General features: G+C 37.1%; 2 protein-coding genes across 11 annotated transcripts; one reads left to right on the top strand and one right to left on the bottom strand.

The window, feature by feature from the left end:
• Nucleotides 1-885: 885 nt before the first annotated feature.
• On the top strand, nt 886-4256 carry zgc:172270 (uncharacterized protein LOC100136849 homolog). The gene is made up of 3 exons (XM_043252558.1): nt 886-1235; nt 2801-2988; nt 3368-4256. Exons 1-3 carry the CDS (start codon nt 1029-1031, stop codon nt 3516-3518), a joined length of 546 nt encoding a protein of 181 aa, XP_043108493.1. The 5' UTR covers nt 886-1028; the 3' UTR covers nt 3519-4256.
• Nucleotides 4257-4796: 540 nt separating this feature from the next.
• Nucleotides 4797-11763, bottom strand: nfya (nuclear transcription factor Y, alpha). Of its 10 annotated transcripts, XM_043252554.1 has the most exons (10): nt 11620-11763; nt 9780-9913; nt 9564-9638; nt 8616-8762; nt 8184-8315; nt 7965-8070; nt 7714-7862; nt 7437-7613; nt 7022-7132; nt 4797-5411 (listed from the first exon to the last, which is right to left on the bottom strand). In XM_043252554.1, the coding sequence occupies exons 2-10, from the start codon at nt 9855-9857 to the stop codon at nt 5352-5354; spliced, it is 1035 nt and encodes a 344-aa protein (XP_043108489.1). In that variant the 5' UTR covers nt 9858-9913; nt 11620-11763; the 3' UTR covers nt 4797-5351. The 10 variants fall into 10 exon arrangements, with proteins under 10 accessions (XP_043108489.1, XP_043108492.1, XP_043108483.1 ...); XM_043252557.1 differs by lacking the exon at nt 9564-9638; XM_043252548.1 differs by lacking the exon at nt 4797-5411 and having other exon boundaries at nt 6125-7132.
• Between the last annotated feature and the right edge of the window lie 414 nt (nt 11764-12177).

Here is a 12177-nt window from a genome sequence, read left to right as displayed (position 1 = left end):
CTAGCAACCGACCAGAACCACTTGAAACTCCTGAACCTGCCAGCAGGGGTTAGCTGCAACATCATTTCTCTGCTTTCTCAGAATACAAGAATACAATACAAATGTATAAAGTCTAATAATAATAACAATCTGCTATGAGTGTTGGGCTATAAATAGAAACCGACAATCTGCTCATGAAGCCAACAGCTAGTCATTTTGTTTTTTGTTTTGTTTTTATATATAAAATGACAGCAGTTTCTGTACCTTTGATTAAACCGTTGGTTTTGTCTAGTTTTTATTCCAATATCATTGTGGTACTATTATAGTTATTTATAGTTAATAAAATGTTTCTTTATTCCTTTTCATTCTTCACTTTTAGTTATTTTTGGTGTGAATTGACCTAAATGAAAATTTAATTATTTTAAACTATTTTATTTTTATTATACTAAGCTATTTCATTTAATTGTTTTTACAGTTTTTTTTTGCTGATTTTTTTAGATGTATAAAATATCATTATTAATATTACATATATATGGCCCTTTTTTAGGAAGAGATGGTCTTTTCAAAGGTAAATATGTTTTCCTTGGTACTTTGCACATACTCATTCAGAAATAATGTCCAAAGGGTATATTGTTATAGAATATTTGACAAAATGTACAAACAAGCACTATACACTGATCTTACTAAATCCCAATTAATGCTCAAAATCAATGCTCCCATTCTGTTAAATATTCTTGATCCACTGGTTCTTTTAAGAGCTCTTCTAAGCTTACCAGCGGTCTGTATTTCACCGGTCACTAATGGGGTATTTATAGCAGATGTATCAGTGAGGGCTGGCATCTTCCCATAGGGGCCTGTTTGGGAATGCCTGCTAGGGCACGGTCACTTTCCTAATATATCCCATATCCCTGTTTCAGCTTCAAGACAGCACTCTAGCTCTGCGTTCACGGTGTGCATGTGTAAGAGTGTGTGAAACTGTTTATGCATGTATTGATGCCATTAATGAGCCGCTTTGTGACTTTACGACCTTCGTATTGATAACTGGCACCATGATGAGGAGTATGGACGCAAGGGAAACTGAGATCGACCTGAGGGATGCAGGGGATGGAGAGGATGACGAGGGACAACAGACGTGGAAGACGCAGCTGGAAACTGTCCTGGAGGAAGAGGAGGAGGAAGATGTGATATCTACACAGAGTGACACCAGGCCTCTGATCAATGAACGGGACCCAAGACAAATAAATGAGTGTCTTAAGGTAATCTCTTTTATGATGTCCAAATGCAGTCCTTTTCATTGCAGCACTGTGGAGAATAAATACAAAAAGATATATATATATATATATATATATATATATATATATATAATATATATATATAAAAAAAAAAAAAAAATATATATATATATATATATATATATATATATATATATATATATATATATATATATATATATATATATATATATAATATTCCAAATTATTCCAATGGGGAAAAAAAACACTTTCTTATAAGATTTTTCTTACCCAAGAAAACTAGACCGAATATCTCAATTTTAAGTAATTCAACATTAATTCAACATAAATGTCAGCATTTGACATTCATATTAGGCTAAATAAAATTCAACGTTTTTGAATCCACTCCGTTCCAAAGTAAAGACAATGTCTTGATATTGTAGACAACCACAGCTGGTAGCAGGAAATGGATTAGAAGAACGTGTGAATATCTCCAATGAGTGGACAATAATAGCAACTGGCTCTTAAATGAGCTGACCAGACATATTACACAACTATTAGACTTGCAGTAGGACTACTGTAGCATAATGTATGTTATGAATAGTTGCTGATTGAGGTATTCAGTTCAAAATACTTCACTTAAAGAGTTTAAAATACATAGCAAAATGAGGAGAAAAAACAAGAAATGCAAGTTCATTCAATAATGCAGCTGCAGCTGTAGATAGTCCTGCTTTTCATTCAAAACAATCAACAATCAATCTGCTTAGCTCGTTTGTTTTAGAATATGCATTACCTAAATTTATCCTTTAGTACCACTGCTGTTAGATCGATTGGAGACTTTATGTGTGTCACTGATAATTAGTCAATGTTAGTTTAGCCAGTTTTTCCCAATTGCTTTAAGGTATGTTGGGAAAAGTTTAGCTTAGCTCAATATCAGCTTAGCCAGCTTAGTCTTTATGTACAAGCTAAATGTATGTCAAATAATGTCTAAATTCATGTTATAAATCATGGTTCATGAATAATCTTGTCCAATTGTGTATTTAATAACATACTGTAGTGAAAGATAAAAAGTTTAGACAAGATTAGCTTAGCTAGCTTAGTCATGTAAATTTAGATCTACACCCTCATAAATTCACATTTTATACACACTTATAAAATGTAAACTCAAATCTAAATTATGACAATAATGACTATTGTTGTCGAGTATATTTGTAATTTAATGTATAGCGAATGATTAGCTTAACCAGTCAGTGTTAGCCTAGCCAGCTTTGGCTTTTATGTCTACGCAGAAGCTAATTATAATGATTTATTTTTATGTAAAAACCACATCTAAATGAATAAGGACTACTGTCAGCAGGTTGTGAAAATTAGCTTAGCCAAATATAGCCTATTACCTTCACCAGTTAAATTTTTACCCTTTAATGCAAAATAGCTTACCGCGGCGTTCATATTTAGCTACTATAGGCACACTTGCGTGAATGAGAAAAAGCTCACTGACTGATTTTTTCAGGAAAGCGACACGACTAGCTTTAAATGTACGTTTTTTATTTTTGAAGTGGGTGAAGTGAAGGTGCTACTTTCGTTGACAGGTGAGTTTTGAGGATGTGATAGCCGAGCCAGTGTCGGTGCGCAGCGGGGATCGGGTGTGGATCTGGAGTCACGCTCTCTTCGAGGTGTCCAGGGTCTGGTTTTATCGTATCATCACGGCTCTGCTGGCTGTACCAGTGTCCCTCCTCGCCGGGATTCTCTTCGCCGTCCTCAGCTTCGTTCACATCTGGTAGATGCTCCGAACTTACACTTACATTAATGATAAAATCTATTCAGTGGCGGAAACAGGCCTCAACTATTAGTTGCGAGTTATAAAGTTGACTCCTAATTTCGAGATATAAAGTCAGAATTATGAGATATACGTTCATATCTCGCAAAATAACTTTATTTTCTTGCAGTTGCAGTTTTGAGTTTGAACAATTCTGACTTTGTAACTTGCAGTTGAGTTTACATCCTGCATTTCTGAGAAAAAAAACAGTTGAATATAAAACTTGCAATAGAGTGAAAAAGTCAGAGTTGTGATATAAGCTTGTTATATCATGCAATACTTGTAATTTAGGAACTTAAATTGAATAAAACCGCTAAGCTTTCACCTTTTTCTGTTTCAGGTTCTTTATGCCGTGTGTGCAAGTCGTCTTGATAAACACCGGGTGGTTGCATACTTTATGGAGCAGCGTTTTAGACATAATCATCCTACCTTTCTTCCAAAGTGTGTCAAAATGCTGCAGCGGGATAAGTGTCGTTGTCACAAGGGAATGAGAAACATTCGCTGGAATCTTTTGAAACGATTCAAATGGAAATTCACGTTGAACTTTTGGGCAGATGTGTGGCCACCTGACTCCTGGTGCGTGTCGAGAGGGACCATGCCCAAATGCTAAGCGTAATGAATGTCAGCTCACTGCCAAAGACTGAGGCGAAGCTGATATTTGAAAACGCATGAAGCTTGCGTATTTCTAAAGGGACAGTCTTCTCGAAAATGGTGACACTGTCACCGTTCACTCACCCTGATGTTCTTCAAACACCCTTGCGATTTTCTTTCTTCTGTGGATCACAAATGTGTACCACTTACGCGTTTTATATCTCCTTTTATGTTCAATGCAATAAATAACTTCTTACAGGTTAGTATTAAGAGGGTGAATAAACGATGACAGATTTTTCCATTTTCAAAGAATTGGCGCTGTGTGTTTTGTGCAGGTGTTTTCTTTTTGTCGATTCATTTCTTAATTTCCCACCGAAGGTGCCATAAAATGTGTTTGCAGCTGGTTCGGGTCGAGCTATACTGATTATGGTAAAACATGCTGCTATTAACGTCTGTTGTGTTTTTTGATGACCTGTTTTGCATTGCGTTGAGAACTCATTGTGTGTTCTTTGAAGTATTCTCGAAACCCTTTCATTCGAAAAACAACCGTTTCCTCAAGACTATTCAATTAAATGCCTCACTCTACATATGTTAATATGATGCCATTAAAATAAAAGTAACAATTCAGTTACGTGACACCCTCTTGATGATCAGTCTGCTGCAGCCTGATTAACTCTATAGCGCACCCTAGTGTCAGGGAGATCAAGTTTTCTTAAAGCGTTAGTTTACCCCAAAATTAATTTCTGTCATTATTTACTCACCCTCATGTCGTTCCAAACCAGTCAGACCTTCTGAACTTCATTTTCATTTTGGGGTGAACTAACCCTTCAATGCCATTGGCTTCCTATTTTAAAACGCCCCACATTTTAAAGCACATCTAAATCTCGCGAAAGATAGTTAACCCATATATGACAATTCTGTCATTTAAATCACGTAAACGAAGACAGAACCTTCTTTTTTGGTTGATCTATGCCTTTACCTTAAATACAACAACTCCAGTAGAGCTTAGGGTGCAGATGCATCATGGATCTATAAATAATGGCAATCAAATGGGTGTGTCTGTAACTTGGCAAAGGGAAACACAAACATGGCCAGACGTATGGTCTAACGTATCAGTACGTTTCAAAACGTCGCATTCAACAAAAGTTAAAAGTTGAAAAGCAGATTTTGCAACCATGTACAGAATGTCAACCTTTATTCTCGTACAAGGAAGACATCAATAGAAAATACAAATAGATGAATGAATGCTGCTATTAAAGGATGTTTTGGAGTTGGCGGATATACAAATGGTTGGTGGATCAACTAAAAAGCGCGAGTGCATAGAAAATTGTAACATTTCACAGTCTGATCCAGAACACGTAGAAACATCCCATAGTACAAAACTCAACTGTAATTCACATTTTTGCGATCAATTCTTATGTCACTTTTTAATTAAATAAAGAAATGGAGTGTAATTAAACGAAGTGTCATGGATTTTCCAACCTAAAATGAAAAGTCATTCCTGATAAATTAAAGAGCAAAGGCCCTTTGCTTGATTTAAAATAAAATAATTCCCATTATCTCCATGTTTTACCTGGCAGTACTGAATGAGACAAAAACACTGTTCTATACAAGAGATGAAATAAAGAAAGTGGTGAACAGGACTTTAGGGGAAGTCAAAATCAACCATGTGTTCAGATTTAGTTTTTAAACAAGCAGGGACTGACTGAAACGTTTGTGGAGGGAAGGGTAGTTTATGCCACCTGAATCATCTGGCCCACCGTGTCCTCTTCAGATTGATCCTGCTCAGATTTCTGTGAGGAAAAAGGAAGATAAATAAAGATGGTGAAGATGTCATCCATACTACATGCTGTGAGGGAATGACTGGTGTTGCACTCTTACCTGGTGGAACCATGAGAATTTATGTTAACACTTCAGAATAGGTAACACTTCTTTACTATTAACTATGACTTGTCCCTCAGTAAATGATTAATTTGCTGCTTATTAATAGTCAGTAAGGTAAGTTGCTAAGTTTAGGTATTGGTTCGGATTAGGGATGTAGAATAAGGCATTAATATGTGCTTAATTACTTCTAATAAATTGGTAATATTCTAGTAATATGCATGCTAATAGGTGTAACATAGTTATAAATGTATCTGATATACACAAAATATGTGTGATTGACTCAACTCTATGAATTTCAAAATATCTGGCCATTCATCAGTTAAAGTAATAAAGCTAAAGATATATGACATTTTTATTGAAGAATTAGTTTGCATGCAACCCTTTGTGCAATAAAAGAAATCAAATATTTAACCCTTGGGCATACTTGTTGCACCTAGTCAAAAATGAGCGGCCTCTAATTGCTTGTAAATCTCTTAATATACTATATTATCACCAAATTTTGAATTCCATATTTTTTATTAACTTGTTTTCTAAAAAAAAAAAAAAAAAAAAACAATTACAGAAACACATCTCGGTTAACACTGGAAAAACGGTTCAGCATGTAAATAACGGCAAGGCATTATTAACCAATAATAAATCATGAACAAAGGTTTATTTGCATAAAAAGGGCATATATATCATCATGTAACAAACATAAATGCAAACAAGAGACCACATACAGCCCACTGTAAGAAACATAAAACGGCTAAAGCAATACCAAAGCGACAGCTCTGGGAAAAGACAAAAGAGCGTTGAAGGGTGAAAGCCAAGCCGTACATCACAAATGAAAACATTTTGAATGGCTATTCATACCATAAGATGGTAAAAAGGACAAATAAACGCTGCTTAATATGTCGCAGCATCCAGTGAGTATCACAAGCAGTCTGGATAGAAATACACCATGGTAGGACAAATGGCAGAAATGCAGACAGAACAAAGACGTCAAGGTTGAAGATTTCCTTTTAAAGTAGCAGTCAGACATAGAAGATAAGAAACCTTTAACACTGACAGGATAAAACGTGCCAATTACCCATGTTTACAACTTTTCGAAAGAAGCCACTTCCAATCAGCAGAGTTCAACCATACTATCTTTAAGCTGCACATAAAGATTTGCACCTAAATAATTGAATTATTAAAAGTGGTAAAAATGCTATAAGGCAGCATAGGAGTTACAAACATGGGGTTTAATCTGTACATTGTGTATTATATGTTGGAACATATATACTAAGATCTTAGTATGCATGTTCAGTTTAATTGGTTGGAAATGTCAGTTAACTCACAGACAGAGACAGTTTGAACGTGAGTGTGCCACAGACGCATGAGGTAGCTCAGACACAGAGCCGCAGGGGATGGATGGTCTAATGTAAATTAGGTGCATACAGTCTCTCGGGTCGGACACAGGCTGGGATTGGATAGTTTACCCCAGAGGCGGGGCAGAGGTGGCTTGCCAATGAGAGCTGAGCTCAAGCCCCTCGCTCACCTTAAGAGCCTGCATGGCCATTTCTTCCTTTTCCTTTGGAGAGAAAAAACGTCCACCGTCTCCACGCTTCCTGGCCATGGCGTGACGATGACGGGACTCGTGCAGGTATTTCTGCGTGGTAAAGAAAATATATTGAATAGCTGCAAATAAACCTGTCAGGTCTTATTAATATGTCTCATTAAATTAAGCTATTTTTAATGAATTGCAGGAAATGAAACTGCTTTACTGTTCTTACGACAAAGACAAATAATGATTAAATAGATGCAAGAAACAAAAGGTCAAACTAAATTCCATATGCAAATGAATTCTAGAAAGAATACCAACTGCTACTTAGTATGCAAATAGAGCAAATATGTTTAGCTATATTTTCATACAGACTTAATAAATAAAGTCATTGCCATAAAAGCACACATACTCTTCTCTCTTTTGGTATTTTGCCTTCAGCTTCTAGTTTGGCACGGGCTTGTCTCCTCTTGAGGATCCTGTGATACTGTTTAGCGTTGACGTAGAGAGGTTCCTCCTCCAGCATCTCTGCTCCAGGAAGAGGAATGCGCTGCATGGTGGGAACTGACCCTCCACCTCCTGGGACCATCTTCAATTATAAACACACACAATAAGATCAGGAGGTTTGATCTAAGCAGATTATCTCTATAGCATTAACAGATAAACATGCCCACAGCACGCGTGCTCACCATGACCATTCCTCCAGCATTGACCATGTTTCCTGCCATGGGAAGAGTGACGGTCACTGTGCCCTGACCGGTGTTGGTGGTGTTTGTGTTGGATCCAGCGGAGACTAACTGGGCTCCTGCTAGAGATGCAGCTGGAATAGTGATCATCCCTAGATGGACGATCACGAAATGAATTCGGATTAATTACATAATCGGTGTATGCATGTATACCGTTCGTGGCTCAGTGTTTTACGGAGGAGTAGCAGTGTTACCCTGCTGTAGGATGGTCCCGTCCGCGTTAACAGGCTGGTAAACAATGGTCTGTCCTTCAGCGGTTTGAGCCACCTGCTGACCCTGGACAGTGATCTGCTGCTGACCCTAAGAAAACATTTATCAGGAACTTCATTATTTATATGCATTTAACTACAAGAGCGCAGTTCATGGAGGGTGCTCCTTTATATTTCCTCAAACCCATGACAAAATGAAGTCACCTGGTTCTGTCCTGCGGTGACTGCGGTCTGTGGCTGTTGAATGATGATCTGTTGGGTCTGTCCCTGCTGACCCTGTAGCTGTAATGTCTGTCCACCCGGCAGCTGGATTTGACTGGGCTGTACCAATTGAATCTGTGGCACATTTGGTCATTTTATTACAACTTCATACCTTATATTTTGATGGAACACTATATTGCAGTGGTTCTTGACTTCATGTCAACAACAATTTTTGACATTTTATTAGCTTTTTCTAAAACTGTGGAATGTTGTTTCATCAAAGGCAAAATATGGATGAAATCTTCATTGTATTTGTTGCTTTGTCAACCAGGCCCCCTGGTTAAGAACCAATGCACTACTTTTAGATAAATTAAATATGTTAATGAAGATAGTATATTTTAACCAACAATTCATTGTAATATTAACTCCACCCACCTGCTGCAGCCCCTGTGTACCAGATACTGGTACTTGCATGATGGTTTGACCTTGTCCTCCTGTCATGGCCTGCACCATTATAGGCTGCCCTGAGGAAGTGATGAGCTGACCCCCACTGACTTGTACCATAAGAGGCTGCCCTTGAACCTTTAAAGAGGATGCATTGAAAACAAGCATGTCTTGTTATGTCAACTATAAAAAAAACCTACAAACCCTGAAGCAGCATTTGATGCACAAATATTTAAGGCATATACATTCCAGTATGATCAAAAGCTTTGATCATAAAGCAATTTAAAAATAAAATTCTGTCTTTAATTAGTCGCCTTCATGTCCTCAATGCCTTTCTGGGACTGGAATGTGGTAGATGCGTTGCTGTCTATAAAGAGTCAGAAAGCTCTGAGATCAAAAATATCTTCATGTTTCGAAGATGAAAAAAGGTCTTACAGGTTTGGTACGACACAAGGCTGAGTAACTAATGACAGAATTTTCATTTTTAAGTAATCTATACTTTTAAATATGTCCATGTCAAGACATAATGTGGCAGCTGATATTTATATGCATATTATTTAAGCATTATGACAATTCAAAACACAGATGCATGCAAGAAAATACAATGATTGTAAACTTGCAAAATGCAAACAAACTGGTGGTGCACTTGAAGGACTTGGACATTTTACAACGTATTTCGCAAAAACAAAGCATGCTAAAAACTCATGCATGTGAACATTCTTTGAACACTTTAGGTTCTTGTAAATTGCAGTGAGTGATAAAACTAAATAAACTGAGACAAATGCAAAATGCGCAAAGGTCACAGATAGATGATATTTTGCCATTGCATTGATCACTATTAAAATGCAATACTAGCAAACAGATCTCTGCGTAATGCAATGTCGAAGACGGCATGCGTGGAGATTTGCAGACAGCAGAGGTGCTCGGAGAGCCAACCACTACCTGAAGGACCTGCTGGGCTGCAGTCTGGCCTACCTGAGGCTCAGCCTGCAACTGCACCGCAGTCACTGTGCCCTGGGCCAGAGATAAGGGACTGTGACTCTCAAATTAGTAAAAACACACAAAAACCGATATGCTATAGTAAGTATAAGTAGGTATATAAGTCTATGCATCTCCAACATACATGGTTTAATATGGTATATCGTCACAACTTACCTGTTGTTGAATCTGTCCACCGCTGGCCTGCACCACTATCTGCTCTCCACTAGTTGTCGTGGTGGTGTACTGCTCCATGTTTGCCGTCTGACTGCTGTGGGTTATGAGTTATGAGATCAGCACGGAACTGAAGTCTGAAAAATAGCAACAAGAAGTTACTGCACAACTCTGAAATGATATGCAACAGCACATGCTAATGCTTGACTTAATTGCTGATTAACAGAATTTATTTTAGCATTAAGTCAGTTATTAAAATTATTCTCTCTCTCTCTCTCTCTCTCTCTCTCTCTCTCTCTCTCTATATATATATATATATATATATATATATATATATATATATATATATATATATATATATATATATATATATATATAAAACTATACTAGTGGTATATATCAAAGTGGTAACATTTAATAGCATAACTTATTTCTTATTAAAGACAATGTCTACTACTGGATTGCTCGTGTGACCTTTTTCTCCCTCTCCCTGAAAAACAAAATTTTAGATATTAAATAAAAAAGAAAATCTAGATATTAAATAACCATAGGTTGTCAAGTTTTTTTATATGCTTGAAAAATAAAAAACAAACAGTAAACGAGACGAGTGTTGTCTGTTTAAGCAAAGGATTTAGCATTTAATAATTTTCTTGACTATAAAGCAAAAGCTGTTCATATTTAGATTTTATTCTGCACATTAAGTATATGTAGATCCTAATGCATTTTCATGACTGGCGTAAATGTTGTGCTTAATAACATTACAAATCTATCAATCTTTTATGACCTTGTAGATTTCTTCATGCAAGTAGGACACATTAGGCTCCATATACAACTTACATCAAATATGGTTTGATGTTTTCATTTCTTATTAAGGACAAGACAGCTTAGGTATATATGCTGCTGTAATGTTTGATTCTACATTAAATAAAATATAGTAAACACCTAGAAAAATGTATGATTAAAAATACAGGAAAACACACGAGCCCTGTTTCATATACAGGGCCTAGCCTAAACTAGTATTAAGGCATAGTAAAATTAGGATATTTAAATAACTTTTATAAACATGCCTTAGAAAAGGCGTTACTGGTGAGCATCTTGAGACAAAACAAAGGCAACTGACATGTTTTAAGATCAGTCAGTGCAAGTTTCTTTCAGTTGAAACGGCTGAGATCTACATTTTAGTGTTTAAAGCTAGTTTCTGTCAAATGTAACGTTATCTGCGGCTCTTCAGTTTCAAGCCACGCGTCTTTGTGTCTCACGTTCGCTTTTGTTGTCGCAAAACGAAACTCTTTTACTGTTTTAAACACCACGAACTACAGAAAACAACTCAAAACTGCAGTATTTCTATTGTGTGACTACATACAGATATGCTGGCTCGCTTTCTCTTCGTCAAACATCGCTAGCGCTAACGTTAACGTGCATTAGCACACCGACTTCAGTGTTTTCACGCACGAGCGTGTTTTTAATACATACTTTATTTAAATCGCCTATATATTGCTCAAACAACAAAAACGTCGACATATTAGCTCTGATCGACTCCTCGGACCGCGCGAATCAACGAGTATTAAAACAAAGAGTGGCTCAAAACCGGGCCTATACGAGACGCCAGCTCGGCTTAACAGAAAAACAACAACAAAAGATAAACCATTTAAATGCACTGTTTATAGTTTTGACCACACGAGAAATAAACGCGTGCACGCCGTCCACACAGTGGACCTTGACACATACACAAACAGCACTATTCCTGTTTATAATGATTTTAGTCATTTGGTTGGTCGGTCACACACCAATCCCCAGCTAACCGACCGCGTCCCGTCCCCTCCCAGCGGCCGCGCTCACTCACCGTCTGCGCCGCCGCGCGATGCACCTCTGATTGGCTCCGATAGTGGCGCTTGGAGCCCAATCACACGACGCGTCGCGCTCAGGAGCCAAAATGGCGCACTCGGAAAAAAACCCGCGATGAACAGTAGCTCAGAAGCCCCTCCTACGAGAAAAACGCCACGCCCCCTCTCAACCCCTGCGTGCGTGTCTCTTGACGAGAAGAGTTATGCAATGCGAAAGAGCAAAACAAAAAGAGAAATAAATACAGAAATAATAACGGTACAATAACTAACACAAACACAGAAACAGATAAAATAAATGCACAAAATGTACATGAAATTATTATATTATTACACTAGACGATGTTTTATTAAATATATTCAACATAATATTTTGAATACTGTTTTCTCCAAATTAAATATAGTCCATGTGACATAAACTGAGAGGATAAAGAAAATTATTACATCTGTTTACAATCAGATTTTACTCTTAAAATACAAATGTTCTGCTGTTAGACAGCTACTGCTGTTTATTGACCGTTTCTCAGTACAATGCAAAATAATTTCCAATGTTGTTTTTT

This window comes from Puntigrus tetrazona, chromosome 11 (genome assembly GCF_018831695.1).
Source record: "Puntigrus tetrazona isolate hp1 chromosome 11, ASM1883169v1, whole genome shotgun sequence".
Taxonomy (NCBI): domain Eukaryota; kingdom Metazoa; phylum Chordata; class Actinopteri; order Cypriniformes; family Cyprinidae; genus Puntigrus; species Puntigrus tetrazona.
This window is presented reverse-complemented; position numbering and strand designations above follow the sequence as displayed.